General features: G+C 45.0%; 2 protein-coding genes across 3 annotated transcripts in view; one reads left to right on the top strand and one right to left on the bottom strand.

Annotated features, from left to right (window-relative positions):
• Positions 1–1932, bottom strand: part of LOC143281108 (uncharacterized) — a 61369-nt gene extending 59437 nt beyond the window's left edge. The window contains exon 1 of the mRNA XM_076586068.1: positions 117–1932. Within this exon, the coding sequence (XP_076442183.1) occupies positions 117–584 (468 nt within the window). The 5' untranslated portion in view covers positions 585–1932. The remainder of the gene's footprint in view (positions 1–116) is intronic.
• A 10801-nt stretch (positions 1933–12733) lies between these two features.
• LOC143281107 (uncharacterized) lies at positions 12734–17355 on the top strand. 2 transcript variants are annotated; one of them, XM_076586066.1, is made up of 3 exons: positions 12765–12901; positions 13880–14285; positions 14713–17355. In XM_076586066.1, exons 2-3 carry the CDS (start codon positions 14088–14090, stop codon positions 15295–15297), a joined length of 783 nt encoding a protein of 260 aa, XP_076442181.1. In that variant the 5' UTR covers positions 12765–12901; positions 13880–14087; the 3' UTR covers positions 15298–17355. The 2 variants fall into 2 exon arrangements, with proteins under 2 accessions (XP_076442182.1, XP_076442181.1); XM_076586067.1 differs by lacking the exon at positions 13880–14285 and having other exon boundaries at positions 12734–12901.
• The last annotated feature ends 145 nt before the right edge of the window (positions 17356–17500 follow it).

Below are 17500 nucleotides of genomic sequence, written 5' to 3'. Positions count from 1 at the left end.
GGCCCCGCCTTCCCATAACGAGTCCTTGACACAGTGGACAGGAATTCACTGCCTCAATGGACATTTAAAAAAAAAGTTTAAAAAAGAAGAAGAAAACCCTTAACTACCGTACTTACCCCTGTAGCGGCACCACGGGAAGATCCCGGGGGTCCCTGCTGGGTGGTGGAGGAGGAGCCGACAGTAGAAGCACCGGTTCCAGAGAATCCCCCTGTCCTGTGCACCTGCTGGGTGGGGGCAGAGGTGGCACCGGTGGAGGAGGAGAAGGCGGAAGAGGAGGAGGAGGTGTGGTGTGTGACGGCCTGCATGCGCTGGTCACGAGACTCGGGCATCTCGGCCTGACTCTCCTCCAGAGGGGCCAGGCGGTTGGCCCCCACCCCCACCCCTCCCCCTCCCATCCCCATCATCCCCATCCCTCCTCCTCCCCCTCCGCCCTTGGCCCCGTGGTGCTGCAGGGTTCGCGAAGTGTGCTGGGTGGTGGTGGTCACCAGACCCTGTTGTTGTTGTTGGGTCTGAGGTCCGGGCCAGGTCCCTGTCTTCCTGGTGATGGGGCCAAACTCCACGTTGTCGTACGGCGCTGCTTCCATGGCTGCGGGGTCACGGGGGTGGACCACTCCGAGTTAGGTCACAGGCACAAATGTGTGTGACACACGTGTGTGTGTTTGCCTTATCCTCCAACAAAATGTGTGTTTGAAGCGTGTTATCCTCCGACACTGAGAAATGTGCGCACTGTGTATTTTATCCTCCTGTCGCAGTGGAGCCGATCTGTTTGTACGTGTTCTCCAAGACGAATCAGAATGATTGTTATCAGAATCCCTTTGTGTGTTTTGTTTTCTGTTGCTGTTCTTCTGTTGCTTCGAAGCTGCGATTATGTCACCAGTTTGTATGTACAGGTGATCGGCGAATGAGTAAAATCCAATATCTTTCTTCTGTATTCCCTTTTCTCTCTTTCTTGATACTGATAGCTACAAGATATTGACGTTAAAACAAACACAATTTCTCTGATTTAGAAAACAGCAACAGTTGACACAGAGCTATTCCAACATGTTTTCCACCACGCTAAAAGAACGAAAACGGTTCCCAGACACAAGCTTCCTAGCTGTCGTCTTTCGAAACTTCTAAGTTGTACGAAACTGTCACACACACACACACGGCAATGCGTGCCACCCCTATCAGAGGGGGAGTGAGGGAGGGAGAGAGGGAGGGGAGGAACACGCTACAAGTTGCACGTGCTTAGGAGCAGAAATCCTCCAGCGCTCCACAACACACCACCAACACCAACACCAACAACACGTCTTTTTAGTCCCCCTCCACACACACGCGCGCACACGCACACACAGTTCTGAACTCAACACTCCCCCCTCTCTGGAACCACCGCAGCACGGCACTCCTTATCGTGTGTGTGTGTGAGTGTGTGGAGTTAAACGTACTAAGAGATCTCTGGACAACACCTGCCCCCCGAGCGACTGTTCCGAGCCACAAGCTCTTCACCTCTCCCCTCAGCCCCCGACTCACGTGGCGTTGAGCAGTGAGTCAGAGGAGATGCAGAATTCTTCCTGACTTCACACTTCCAGGGCTGAGCTGCTACACACAACAAGAGAAGAAGCAATGCCTGCGAATTATATATATATACACACACCTAGCCAGGCACCCTGCAGGCCTTGTTCGCTGAGAGAAGGCTGCAGACTGCTGGTGTAGGGGTGTAGTGGCGGCGTGTGCTGAGGGTGTTGTCTGAGCCGTCTGTCAGTTCTGTTCCACACACACGCACGCACTGCACAGGGGCAGGGCACCAAACAGAAGCCACATGCAGGAGACAGCCAGCCAGATGCTGCACTAACACAGGCCTGGTAGCGGTGCTGCTAGGCCCCACATACAGTACAGCCCGGCTGCTGGAAGTGCTGAACACTGTCCTTGGCTTAGCTCCCACACCCACAGTGTGACTGGTACGGCAGAGGAGAAAGAGAGAAATGAGCAGTGAGAACACAGGGCCACAGAGAGAGAGGGGGGGAGAGAGGGGGGAAGAGAGAGAGGGAAAGAGAGAGGGAAAGAGAGAGGAGAGATAGAGGAGGGGGGGGGGGGGGTAACCGCTATGTATGTGGAAAGAATACGCCCCCATGCTATGCCAATCGCTGCGGAAAGTTTTCTGGGTTTTTTTTTCTTTTTCTTTTTTTTCTCTATGCTGCTGCAGTTGTTGTCAGCTGTCATTTGGTAGTGTAAGAGCACAAGTCACGCTGCAAGAGTTTTGGTTTTAAGTACAATGTTATGATAATGGGCACTTTATCAACAATCTGTCCAGAAAACTGCTCTAAGTGCTTTGCAAAACACATACGATTGTAATAAGAACAACAAGAACACCACCACCACCACCACCAACAACAACAAAAATAATAATAATAATGATAATGCAGCCTTATATAGCACCCCTGACTTTATACAGAAAACAGCTCTGGATCTTTTAGGAAACACGGCCTAACAGTCTACATGACACATGACATCAATGTTACATTTACACTGAGCCGTGAGGCAAGACACACAGAACGCATCTGACACGTGTCAGTTCTTCTTCCTTTCTCCCGTCATGGGAGGCAAGGTTCAGTGCTCACCCAGTCAGTGCACACAGTACTGCCAGTGGTGCCACTACCCGAATCACAAGCCCGTGTGCCAAGGGGTTGAAGGTTCACTCACCTCTGGAATGTGACTCCGCGAACCCACCATCCCCTGACACAGACACAGACACACATAGACATAGACATAGACACACACACACACACACACATTCACACACCGTCGCGCGCGCGCACACACACACACACACACACACACACACACACGCACACACACTGTGACACACAGTGACACACACTGTCACACACACACACACACACACACACACACACACACACACTGGCACTCACACACACACACACACACACACGACACACACGTCACACACACACACACTACACACACGGCACACACACACACACACACACACACACACACGCTGACTGACGCGCGCTCGCGCCGCTCGAAGTGCACGGCCGTGGACTCAGTGATACAGTGTACACCAAACATCATTTCCCAATTACCTCGTGATTGCCGTACATGATAATCACAGGACTGGCTGTGCATTCTCAGTTTCACAGACCACACACAATTTCACAGACAACTGAGTGTATGAACAATGAAAAATTTAGCAGAAACAAAAGTTCACTCAGTTGTGAAACAAACCGGCTGATAACTTACACTGAATGATATTCAGTAGTCACTCTGTCGTCAGTACTAACTTTCCATTTCTTAAAGCGACTTCCGCTCAATGAAACAAAGTTCATACTGACGTCGGGATAAAGCTAGCAAAAACAGGCTACTCAAACTAAACTGTGTTGAACTATACACACTAAACAACAAGAAGCCAATTAGTGCTGAGTTTCAGGATACCGGGGCCTGCGCCACAGATTCAGCACCGGTATAAATTAGATAGTTTCATTTCAACACACGAAACTTAAGGGGAAAGACTGAAGCGATTTAAGTACGATATAAACACTTGACATCATTAAATATGTTTTCTTTCAAGTCAGTAAAACGCTCTGAAACAGTCATGACGATGATAACCCACGACAGAACTGACATCTCGGCACGGGTTGAAAAGAACCGTCACTGATAACCCCGTGTCCCTCCTCAAACACACTGCACGAAACTGCTTGATGTTTAACACCCTGTCTCTATCTCTCTCTCTCTCTATTGCTTCTTCTGCTTTCAGTAGTCCCACTGAGCCAAAGCATTATACTTTATTCATTTATCATCTTCGTATAACTTGACAAATGTTTCAGGCGCGTCCCCTCTCTCTCTCTCTGTCTGTTCGCTCGCCGCACTGGCACACACACACACACACACACACACACACACACACACACACACACACACACACAACGGCGCGCCCGCGCACACTGCACACACACGGCACACTGTGATACACAAAAAAACACATACACGCACGCACACACACACCGTGACACTGCACGCACACAAACACACGCGCACACACACACGCGCACACACACACACGCGCGCACACACTACCGGGTACCACCATCATCCTGTCGGATGGTATGTAGTAATAAGTAATATAATAGTAGTCGCTGGCAGTTTCGAGAGAAAGCGTGTGTTTGTATGGCGGATTCAGAGACACACACACACACACACACACACACACACACACACACACACACATATATATATATACTGCACAGACAGACATAGCCAGAGAAAGAGAGACACAGAGAGAGAGAGACAGAGAGAGACAGAGAGAGAGCGGGATACAGAGAAAGACCAAAATTGACATTCCCCTAAAAAACAAACCACGCGGACTTGTCATTATCAACATTATTCCCATCTTCGCTGTACAGTTCTGCACAAACCGCAGCATCAGTCCCCGCGCCGCCTGTACTATGACCTATGCCGTACACAGTGCCCTGCCCTCAACAGTATAAATGATCATCCATAAATCATCAATGTGGCGGGACTGTGAAGGGCGCGATGTATAAGCCCCCACTACAGGAAACGGTAGCCAGGCACTATATCCACGCAGCTCGTGTAGTACCAGCAGCTTGGGTCAGCCCGGCACCAGAATTTTTTGGAGGCGGGGACACACACACACACACACACACACACACACACACACACACACACACACATGCTCACGCAAACACACACACACACACACACACACACACACACACACACACACACACACACACACACACACACACACACACAGTGTGAGTGCGGTGTGAAAAAAACTACATAACCTCTTGGCAACTCCTTGTTGATACTGCGACTGCTATCCCCCACCTATCTTTTCAGGAATTCACACCTCCACACTCATACACCTCCATACACATACATACGCACGCATGGACGTACGCTCGCTCGCGCGCGCGCACACACACACACACACACACACACACACACACACAGAGTCATGCCAAACCTTTTCATTTTCTTTTCTGACGTTTTATTGAAGAAATCGTCAATGTCTGGTCCACAATAGCTGGAGGGTATGCGTGTGTGAGGGAATGGGTTACATAAGGTCTGTGTTCTTTCCATCGCTACCCTGAGCGAAAGAGCTTTAAACAAGATTATCATGCAGATTAGTCATTCGGATGAGACGATAAACCGAGGTCCCGTGTGCAGCATGCACTTAGCGCACGTAAAAGAACTCACGGCAACAAAAGGGTTGTTCCTGGCAAAATTCTGTAGAAAAATCCACTTCGATAGGAAAAACAAATAAAACTGCACGCAGGAAAAAAATACAAAAAAATGGGTGGCGCTCACAGTGTAGCGACGCGCTCTCCCTGGGGAGAGCAGCCCGAATTTCACACAGAGAAATCTGTTGTGACAAAAAAACACCAAAAAAAAAAAAAAAAACACAAAAAAAACAACCAACCAAACAAAAAAAACAACAACAACAACAACAAGGTTTGTTGTTTTCAGATCTGCAAACTTAGAAGGGTCGGTTAGGTGTTGGACTTCTGATTCAGGGTTCACCAGAGATCAGAGTTTGACGCAGGCTCATTTCGGCAATGGTTTTATGTCACTGTGAAAGAATTTACTCCGATCTTCCTCACTCCACCCACGGCAAGAGTCGGGGGTGGGGCTGGGGGCTGGGGGTTGGGGGGGACTGGGAGGGTGGGGGTGGGGGCTAACTGCCGCGGACGGAAGGAGAGGGCTGGGCCCCGCCTTCCCATGCCGAGCCCAAGACACAGTGGATATGAATTCACTGCCTTCCCATGCCGAGCCCAAGACACAGCGGATATGAATTCACTGCCTTCCCATGCCGAGCCCCTGGACACAGTGGACATGAATTCACTGCCTTCCCATGCCGAGCCCAAGACACAATGGATATGAATTCACTGCCTTCCCATGCCGAGCCCAAGACACAGTGGACATGAATTCACTGCCTTCCCATGCCGAGCCCAAGACACAGTGGACATGAATTCACCGCCTTCCCATGCCGAGCCCAAGACACAGTGGATATGACTTCACTGTCTGTCCAGCGCCGTAAAAGGCTGTGGAACCTTCAATCATTTTTTCCCCCTTCAGTTAGAGAAGACGGCCAGAGGACAACCATGGACAGTGCGCCATACAAGCCAAAGTCACTTCTCGCGTTCGTCAGGTCACGTGGTCACCGTGACGCCACGACAGACAGACGTGACTCGACATGAACGAAGACACTGGTCGCAGAAACGAAAGCCATTTAACACAACCAGAAATTTTTGACATGGAGCTGTTTGCCGCACTCAAAAAAGTTTGACACAGAAATCCATTTGACGTAGAAAGTTCTGACAGAGAGAAAAAAAAGTTTGACACAGAAAACCCTTTGACATTGAAAGGATTGACACATTCATAAAGGTTTGGTACAAAGGTTTGGCAAAATCAGAAAGATTTTTTTCACAGTCAGAAATCCTGGTTTGACACAGTCAGAAATCCGTTTGATGTAGTCAGAAATATGTCTGACACAATGAGTGGAAAGCCGTTTGATACAGTCAGAAATATGTCTGACACAATGAGTGGAAAGCCGTTTGATACAGTCAGAAATATGTCTGACACAATGAGTGGAAAGCCGTTTGATGTAGTCAGAAATATGTCTGACACAATGAGTGGAAAGCCGTTTGATACAGTCAGAAATATGTCTGACACAATGAGTGGAAAGCCGTTTGATACACTCAGAAATATGTCTGACACAATGAGTGGAAAGCCGTTTGATACAGTCAGAAATATGTCTGACACAATGAGTGGAAAGCCGTTTGATACACTCAGAAATATGTCTGACACAATGAGTGGAAAGCCGTTTGATGCAGTCAGAAATATGTCTGACACAATGAGTGGAAAGCCGTTTGATACACTCAGAAAGGACTAGCACGGTCAGAAATGCAGCACAGTATCTACATATCTGCGAACGGATGACACCACTTTTTACTGACAAATCTCATCTTGTCCTTTTTACAAATTTCCAAGGCCTAAATAAAAACAGCCACAGTACGGCTTGTCAAAAATAGATATATAGCCGACCATACCAGCATGACTGAGTATAATTAATCTATCTATTGTATCGTTTTTCATCATTCTTCTCATTCTTATTTTTTTAAATTGTGAATTAAAAGAAAATCAGGCGTGCAGTGTTGGTATTTATTTTCTTTAAATGGTTTCACATTCCCGTTATGATTTTTGTTAAAGAAATTACCCACTCTCGTAATTCTCAGATTGATAAGATAAAGTGACTTGAATTCTGATCCGCAATAGGAAACGCTGTCGGAGTACCCTATTCAGTTGGTATTAAACACCAGCAAAGGGACTGAAGACCGGTTGACAGTGACTGCACGTGAAAAGCAAGCTCAATTTTCAGTGAGCGAACTTTGTCAACTGGACCGGTGCAAGTTTGGAAAGAAGATGGATTACACATAGAAAACCTCTGTGAATACAAACTGTTTCAAGGGAATTTAACCAATATGTATCAAGGTAGGTAAGTGTGCATATTGCTTTCTTATGATTTTTGTTTTGTTGTTGTTTGTTGTTTTTTTTGGGGAAAATAGTCTGATGAAAACACCCTCAGGCAGTCAAACGGTTAATTTGGTCATGTGTAACATGCCAGTTCATGCTCTCTCACATTGTCTTGTCTACTCGTGGCTTGACCGGTGTAAAGTCCGGGCCAATTTTAGCATCCTAAATTATTGCACCTATTTTACCGGCAATTTTTGTGCATGTATGAAACGATATCACCATTAGCAGACGATGTTACTCGTCTTAGGTGGATTTCGACTCTTATTTTGTTCATTATTTTACTCAGTCACTAAACTAGTGTGCCACAATCTTGCTTTTTCCGTTTTTCGTACCACAAAACATGGTAATGTGACCAATAGGTGCAATAATTTAAGGTGCTAAAATTGGACATTACCCCCAACCTGGTCATTATTACGTGTTCCTTTCTGTTGGTCAGTCGTCAGTCAGTTAGCCGGTCGGTCAGTCTGTTCGTATGACTTTCCACACACACACACCACACTCTCTCTCTCTCTCACTCTTTAACACACACTCTCTCTCTCTCTCTCTCACACACACACACACATTCTCTCTCTCTCTCTCTCTCTCTCTCTCTCTCACACACACACACACACACACACACACCACCGCCGCTGCCGCCGCCGGACGTTTTCAGTTCTTATTCGTACAGTGTATTGCTTTCCATATTTATTAATAAATCAGGAGGAGGAGGAGGATGGTGATAACAACATACATTATTATTACTATTGTCACTACTACTGTTATCGTTGCTGTTTGTGGTTGTATGTGTGTGTACGTACTTTGTACATAGGTATAGTGGCCCATGAAGGAAAGGTGATGTTGTGGGGTTTTGGGGGGGAGGGAGTGAGGGGTGTGGGGGTTGAAAGTGAGGAAGAATCACACAGAAATGGATTATTTCCAACCTGATTAATTGATAAAACTGGGTAACCGTTTTATGTTTTAAAACTATTGATGAAGTGTTGTGCAACAGCCGGAGCAAACCATGCGGAGTAAGGGAGGCAGTTACTAATAAAATGCTTTTCGCTGTTCCTTTGGGTGGTTCCCCTTTGTGTGGTTTACGGTTTCCCTGCTTTCTTCAGTGCACCTCGGGGATCAACTAACTGCATTGCACGAAACATAAATTCAGATCCCCGAAACCCCAAAACAGGCGTGGCAAAAGAGGTGGGAAAAGATTGTGCTTAGGTAGCAGAATGACAAAAGCAGAGCGGCTGTCAAAGAAATTCTTTAGAATCGGCTGTTGGAATTGCTCCAGTGCGAGAATGAGAATCTCAACAATTGAGAAATTGACATATGATTTTGACATTTTATGTCTCCAAGAGACCAGGACAAGTGAAGACAGACCAATACGTTTTGAGAATTTCACAGTCTTTCAAAGGAATGAAGGGAGGGGAGAAGCAATCATACTAAACAAAAATCTAAAAATAAAAAATAAAAAACCCGAAGTTTCCACCATAAATCCGGAGAAGTGGTGTGTGTGTGTGTGTGTGTGTGTGTGTGTGTGTGTGTGTGTGAATGTGTGTCTGCATGTTTTACATTTATTTGCTTATTTATCATCGTTGTTATCTTTTTTTTGTGTGTGCGATTAGAGTTGACTTCATCAAGATTTTGCGCTTATAAATATTATTATTATTAATAGTAGTAATTTTTTTTTAATGTATTTATCTATTATTTAATTTTTTTTTTTAAATCTGTTTCTTTATATTTATTTTTTATTATTTTTTTTTCTCTCAAGGCCTGACGAAGCGCGTTGGGTTACGCTGCTGGTCAGGCATCTGCGCTTGACAGATGTGGTGTAGCGTATATGGGTTTGACCGAACGCAGTGACGCCTCCTTGAGCTACTGATACTGATTCTGATAGTGCTTTCTTCATACCCTGACGCCCTTCAGGTTTCGTTTGGTAGTGTGGTGGTGGTGGTGGTGGTGGTGGTTTGTGCTCGACGGTGTTGTCTTGTCCACTCCGTTTTGAAACAAATAACATTGAGATTGACCTTATAGTGCATTTTGACAACAAAAAACCTGTTAAGCATTTGGAACTTGACAAAACTGGGATGACCTATCCCGGCAGAACGAACAGACACGCGCGCACGCATACGGCGTGCACACACACACAGCGTGCACACACACAAACACACACACACACACACTGACACACACACACACTGTTACTTAATGTGGATATACATTAAATGAAATTAACGTGACGTCCGTGTGCGGCACGCCCGACCAAAAGCCGCAATGTTATTCACGGCATGTACTGCGCGCGCGCGCGCGTGTATGTGTGTGTGTGACTGACGTGTATTGTAAAGCGCTTTAAGGGATTTGAAAGTGTTACATAAATAATGGACTGTTCATGAGTTGTTTTTGTGGATGTTGTTGTTGTTAATAATAATAATAATAATGATAATAATGGTGATGATGATAATGATGATAATAGTAATAGTCATATAATAATAATAATAATAATTATGATACGCCGCAAATTCCCCAGACTGAGATGGGCTCTAAGCACTTCACATGAAATAGGGTTTAAAAAATATTTTTATACATACATAGCAGTATTAAACCACGAAAGAGAACATGAAGCAGAGGAAGAAGAAGAAGAAGAAGAATGGATATATATCACGCGTTTTTTCAGAAATCTGCTCAGAGTGCTTAACAATTTGCCCCCCTCCCTTCCACCCCCTTCCCCTCCTGCTCCATGCGGCCCCTTCATAACTAAATCACGCATTTGTCAGAAATCTACTCAGAGCGCTTAACAATTTGATTTGCCACCCCCTTTCCCTCCTGCTATCCTCCCCCCCCCCCACACACACACAGAAACACACCCCAGAATACACCGGCTCGCGCAATTGAACATTGAAAACCACCCAAGTGAACACCCATTAGCGTCGCCCTCAAGACGACACGCACTCAGGCACGTACACACGCGCGCGCGCGTACCCCCCTCCCTGCCCCCCCCCCCCCCAACACACACACACACACACACTATATATATATATATATTGATATTTTGTTGATATTTTCGCGACTAATATTTTGTAGTTGGTCTTGAATGTGTGAAGAAGAGGTAGAGGTGAAGGTGGCATCATTCCATGCTGTTCAGGGGACTTAGGGGTGAGGAGGGACAGGAGGTAACGGGATAGGGGATGGGGGTGGGAGAGGTGGGGGTGGAGTGGGGGAGGTGGCGTGGGGGCGTGGGGGGGGGGGCACTGGTAATGTTGTTTACTGCTTGGAGACCCTTGACACAAAAGTGTCAAGCATTTTGGCCTCCACAGCTACTTGAGGCAGGCAGTTCCAGTCTATGATGGTTCTAGGTAAAAATGAAGAGCCTCTGTAGTGTGTTCTGGTGGTGATGATGGAAAACTGTTGGTTGTGTCCTCGGCGTCGGGGAGACGGCAGTGGGCTTTTTGAGGTTTGGACAGTGGGCTTGATTGGTGTACATTTTGTACAGCATCGAGAGCCTGGAGGTCTTGCGTCGCTTCTCCAGAGAGGGCCAGCTCAACGACTCTAGCATTTCGTTGACACTTGAGGTGTTCCGGTACCTGCCCAGGCCTGTTCCATTTCATTTTACATTGGTCACTTTGTGACGTCAGTCAGCCATGGCACGACCACATGCATGTTCATTATACCAGCCTGCCGCCCCTTTGTGTCAACTGAATGGACTAGACTGCAACAGCTACTTTTAGACGGGCGGCAAGCAACCAGAACACTTTTCTCGAAACATCGCAGTCTGCTATGAGTTGCTTAGCATATTTGTACTTGGCCTCCGAAAGATGTGGGAAACAGACACATTAAAGATTGTTACTGTTAAAAAAATTAGTACATCTTTAAAACCTAGGTATAATTTACACCTAATTTTACACTAATTGAGTTAATGCGGCACACTGTGTTCCAAGATGTCCGCCTCCATCGATTCGTGTAGGGTCTGTCGAGTACAATTTCTGTTATGTTTATTCATGTTAATGTAGTAACACCTGTAAAATATTCGTATGCAGTAAGCACGTCGATGTTGTAGTTAGCATCATTCTCAAATGTGAGTAGTGTAAGACCTTCCCACTGAGTATGAAACACAAAAGCGCTTTTATAATTTTGTAATGTTTTAAATGAGCGAGATCTGTTTAAAAAAAAAATCTCCCTTATTGATGATTATTTTTCAGCCTATGAGTATATCGTCCCATTGACAGGCACATTGAGAGATGTGTGCGTCAATATAACTTCCATACTAACCAAAAGAAGTTCCATTTTCAACAAAATATTAACTACTATTGTTAATTGTGTCAGTATGTCACATAAAAATGCTAAGATTTGTGTAAGAAGAAGAAAAAAGAAAGAAAGAAAAATGTAAGTAATTTTTGTGTGAAAATATTTAAATCTTTTTTTTTTTTTTGCTCTTCCCAGAGGTGCAGTATCATTATGATTAGAATGTATGGAAAGAACTGATCATTTGCTATTTTTGTGCTAAATTAGGTTTCAGCTATCTTCTAGAGAAAATAACGATGTTAAAGTTTACCACGGACATACAGACATACACACAGACACAGATACACACACACACACACACACACACACACACACACACACACACACAACCGAACACCGGGGTTATACACAAGTGAGTCAGAAAGGAGGGCCAGTTCAAACTGGGCCGGATTTACCCCACGGAGTCATTTCCACCTGGCCCAGAATTACCCCCGAAACAAGGAGGAGGGGGTAAAGTCCAGCAAGCGGGGTCAGTTCTCACTGGGCCAGAGGTCACTCCATGCTAGTCAAGAAAGACCCCTGGGGTGGATCTGGGCTGCACAGATTTGACCCCCAGGGTAAAAACCAGCGGGGATAAAAATAGGCTGCTACACCGGCTTCATTGTGCCTAAGTCTTTACCCGTTGAAAGATTCAATCAATCCATTCCCTTCGCCCCACGAACTCACCCCCACCGCCCTCCTCTCCTCTCTGCCCCCACCTCACCAACCACCTCACTCCCTCCATCTCCAAACCTACCCCGAACAATGCCATTCCCGCGTTGAAGACATGCAGAGACATGTCATATCTACAAATTTTCGAGTCAGGTTCCCGTATTCCCGAAAACTGTCTAGTCAGAATGATGTGAACTCATGACGTAATTTGGGGGCTGTGGGTACGTACATAGTTTGGAGCGTTGGCGCATGCAATCCCGTTTGACGCCAGCGCGGGACAGAGAGGGAGGGGATCAGGTCGAGCCGTGCTTCCACCACGTCACAGTGCGAGCGAAACTCCGAAGCTCTGCTTTCACCTGCCGACTGCTCAGTAATGTCGCGTTTCGTCTGTACAGCGCTGTTATTCCTAAGAAAGGTGAGATTTTGTTACAGATAATTGTTTCGGTTTTTTTCCTCCTCTTCTGTTCTGTCTTTCTGTTATTGTTGTTCCTTTGTTCTGTCTGTTCTTCTGTCTTTTCTGTTGTTCTTACTGCTTGTCTTTCGATAATAATTTTTTTCTTGTACTTTCTTTCGGGTCTTATTTTCCCGTCTTCATTTTCTACCGTTTTTCTTGTTATTTTTTGTGTTGCTGTTCTTCTTCTTCTTCCCTCTTTCTTTTTCGTCTTTTTTGTGGTTTGTTGCTCTACTTCTTTCTTCCTCTTCTTCTGTTTAGGTTTTTCCTTGATTGTGTGGCTTTTATCCCTTTGTTCAATTTATTATTATTTTTTTTATTAACTTTGCTAAGCTGTTGTGGACTGGGGACGTTTTTCCCCCCTCACTTCAGTTGATCACTTTGTTACACGCACACACACAGACACACAGACACACAGACACACACACATACACACACACACACAGGTTATCACTCACGGCTCTCTCTCTCTCTCTCTCTCTCTCTCTCTCTCTCTCTCCCTCCCTCTTCCTCCCTCCCTCCATACTGATGTACTGCTCAGTCAACAGACCTTGGTGAAAACTCAGTGCAGGTCGATGGGGAAGACTGTCGTGCAGGTATACTCTGCACAGTGCTGCTGTCACGTGGCTGTCATGTGACATGTCGGCCGGGTGAAGCGAATTAAGCTGCTGCTTGTGTGCATGGATGAATAGAAAACATTTCTTGTATGTTTTTAAAAAGTCTGTTAGTTGAACAAAGGTTTGAAAGTGGACAAATCAAAGCCGATTCCCCCCCCCCTCCCCAGCCCCCTCCCGTGGCTTGGTTATCCTACGATTGCGTGCAGTATGCATTTACCCTGAGACTGGGGGGTGGAAAAGAAAAGATAAAAAAAAAGGACCTGACAAATCCTGATCGATGTCATCCAGCGAAGAGTTTTCAGTTCCCTCCTCATTGATGTTTCAGGTACTGCAATAGAAGTCTCAGTACCAGACGGTTCGCAGACCGGACAGAGAGATCGAGAAAGGGAGATCAGAGGGAAGATACGCTCATACCTAACTTGATCTTTCGGCGCCGGGGTGAGCAGCACTGAAAACTTCATCATTATTCACCACCCTGCCTCCCTCGCATGCCATCAGTGCCTTGATCAGTTGCCTACCTGAGGAAGATCGACATGGGTCAGTGGTTCTCTCAGCAAGTGGTTGATAGTGGCGAGCAAAAAGTGGAGATTAGCGACCCGGTCACTGGCAGAAAGGTCGTGAACATAAACCGGAACGTGCGAATGACAGGCTACGACCCAGTGGCGATGCAGGAGGCGGAGAACAAGAGGCAAGCCGACGAACTGTCGCGTGTCAAGGACATCATGGAATCAGTGAGTCTGAACAGGGCTCAGAACAATCGTGCCACCACACAGATACCGGCTCTCACTGACTGAAACAAAAGAGGAAGAGGAGGAGAGACGGACAGAGAGAGAGTGAGGGAGAGAGGGAGGGAAAAAAAGGAGGGGGGTAGGGATGTGGGGGGTCAGCCGAAGTAAATAAAAAATTATTATTAAAAAAAGCTGACAAAAGACAAAAACACGAAACACAGGAAGTTAAGAGCTTTATTGGTCCGTGTTTGTTTATTTTATTTATTTATTTTTTATTCTTTTTTTGATGATTTATTTTATAAAATGACTGGATAAAAAATATACTTGTCAACAACATGACATAATCTTGTTACAATAATGAAACGAAAGCGATAAGCACAATGGTTTGTGCTCTCAGCTGACACTTCTGTGTTTATTGTGTTTGTTGCAGTGTCGATCAGTGGTCTGCACTAGACTTGTCAGTAGCATGAGTACATTCTTTGTCTGGACAACGAATTGGTTCCAAATCTTGTTGCGACGTCTGATGGGAACAGTAATCACCACGAGGAGAAAGAGCATTTGGACAATCTACAGAATCATAGGGGGCCACAACCACGAGAAAGCCGGAGCCATGGTAACGATGCATGAAGAAGAAATCACTAGCAACGGACAGAGGGAACATCTCCAAAGACGTGCTCAGAACGACTCGCACTCCGGCGATACAGTCACCGCTCCGTTGCCGTCGTCGTCGGTCGATGGCGAGACACCCACCCTGAGATCAGCAGCACAAAGCTGGGCTGCAGGCTGGGATGGGGAGGAGAGGGGAGGGGAGGGGGAGGGAGCAGGGGGTAGCAGCAGCGGCAGAGGAGGCAAGGTGGCCACAGTTAGGATGAAGGGGGAGACACGCTACAGCACCAAGGACTGCAGGACCGCCGACGCCTTGACCCGAAACGACCAGGAGTCCGAGAAAAAGCTGATGGACATCGCGCAGTCCATTGTGGATAACCTGGCGGCGGTCACTTGGGGCGCCAAGTAATCATAACGAGGGCTTTTTGAAATTTATTAGACATCCCTCCCCCCCTTTTTTTAAAATTTTTTTTTTTTTTAGGGTTGTGGGATCCCGGATAAGGAGAAGCGGGAGAGAGAGAAGTGGAGAACAATGAGTAGATATAAATTAATGTGAACTCACACAGACACGCAGAGCACACAATCACTCCCAAGCAGTCACACACACATACACACTCGCTCACACATACACGCGCACACACTGGCACACACACACACGCGCGCGCGCTAACGCATACACACTGGTACACACACACACACTGGCGCGCGCGCGCACGCACACACGTACACACACACACACACTGATTAGTGAGAATAGTTTGTTAATTTCACACACACACACACACACACACACACACTAATCAGTGAGAATAGTTTGTTAATTTCACACACACACACACACACACACACACACACACACACACACACTGATTAGTGAGAATAGTTTGCTCATTTAATGTAATGGTCTTGTTGTACCATTACTCTATGTGTGTGTGTGTGTGTGTGTGTGTGTGTGTGTGCGTGCGCGCGCGCGCGCGCGTGTTTTCTTTTTGCGCAACTTTGTTGCATACGTCTAAACATATTTTAACATATTTCACTGTAATGTGCTTTGAACTTTGTGGTAAGGGGAACGCACAATGTAAATAATAATCTATTACTGTTGCTTGTGCTGCGCTGGTGTTGGAGAGCGTTTATTTAGATGATCATTTATATTTACTGGTGTGATATCCATGCTGTTCCTATTATTTTTTTGCCATCCCTTATTTTATGAGCTGTAAAAAGAAGTTAATCTCTTCCAACTCTCGCACCCACATTTGTAAAAGCAGTAATTTTTTTTTCCACCTCTGCTTGCAGGTGATGGAGCACCTTTTTTTTATTTTATTATTATTCTCCAGCGTATCAACATGCCTTCTCCTTTGGCATTTTGTCCACAGACTTTTTTTTAATGAAAGTGTTTTCTAACAATGGACATTTGATCACTCTTCTTGTACGATAATTGTGATGTCATGTCTGTTTTTATTTGTAATTTTTATGTTTTTTAATGACTTGGTGTATTACGCAGTGTGTATCTTTACTCTACTTTTACATCCCATTACACATACTATGTTGTTATATATATATTTAGCACACGTTGCATACAGTCAGCGATCATGTTTAACTTACGTTAATTAACTATGAGCATTTGCACTCTTTAAATGACAGAACATGCATTCAGTAATAGTCATTCAAAACATTTCCTTTAATTATATAACGATTCGTTAACGTTCATGTAGTATCATATATCGACCGATATTAAATTGTTGGTCAAAGATCAGTTGTATTATGGATAGTTTGTTGTTGTTTGTTGTGGGGTTTTTTTATAGCAAAACTTAAACACAATTTTCCCATTAAAATAATATGATTTATTTTAACAGGATCATGTTGACTAAAGTTTTGATTTTGAATTCCAGACAAAACGTCTGTTGGAGATAATTTCGCACACTTACCAGCTATTCTATCAAATTTTCTGTTTTTCCAGAATACTTTCACAGTTGATGATTCATAGAAGAGATGTTCAATAAAAATCAGTTTAACCAGTAGTCACAATTGTCGGAGTCTGAAACCTGCATTTTGTTGAGAATAATGTTTGTTGGATATATATCATGACTTATTTTCCATTGCAATTAATGTACTCGGAAATCTTCATTTCATTTCTTTACTTACTGTTTATGAATAAGTTACTTGATACAAATGATAATACATGTATAGTTCATCAGCCGTCGTGTTCAAATTGAAGTGCAACGTTGTGAGCACAGTAGAAGCTTTAAGCCTGTTGATGCTCTTTTGTCTTTGTTTGCATTGTAATCATGTGTACTGTTGAACAATTAAAGATTATTTAAACTAATCTTTAATGTTGCAGGAAAAGATGATGTTTCACACGTCTTTAAACCACCGTTTTCATATTCCTGGAACAGAACAGTCTTTTTATCATGCTTGGTCTTGAAATTGCTACTATTAAAAAAAAAGAAGAAGAAAAAGATCGAAGCTTTTCGTATATATATGTGTGTGTGTGTGTGTGTGTGTGTGTGTGTGTGTGTGTGTGTGTGCGCGCTTGCGCTTGAGTTTGTCTCTCTCACTCTTTCCTGGTTTGAAAACTGCATGATTTAAGCTTTGCTTACGTGTGGCTAAATCAA

This window comes from Babylonia areolata, chromosome 4 (genome assembly GCF_041734735.1).
Source record: "Babylonia areolata isolate BAREFJ2019XMU chromosome 4, ASM4173473v1, whole genome shotgun sequence".
Classification (NCBI taxonomy): domain Eukaryota; kingdom Metazoa; phylum Mollusca; class Gastropoda; order Neogastropoda; family Buccinidae; genus Babylonia; species Babylonia areolata.
The sequence above is the reverse complement of the archived record's forward strand: the minus strand, read 5'-3'. Positions and strand labels throughout refer to the sequence as shown.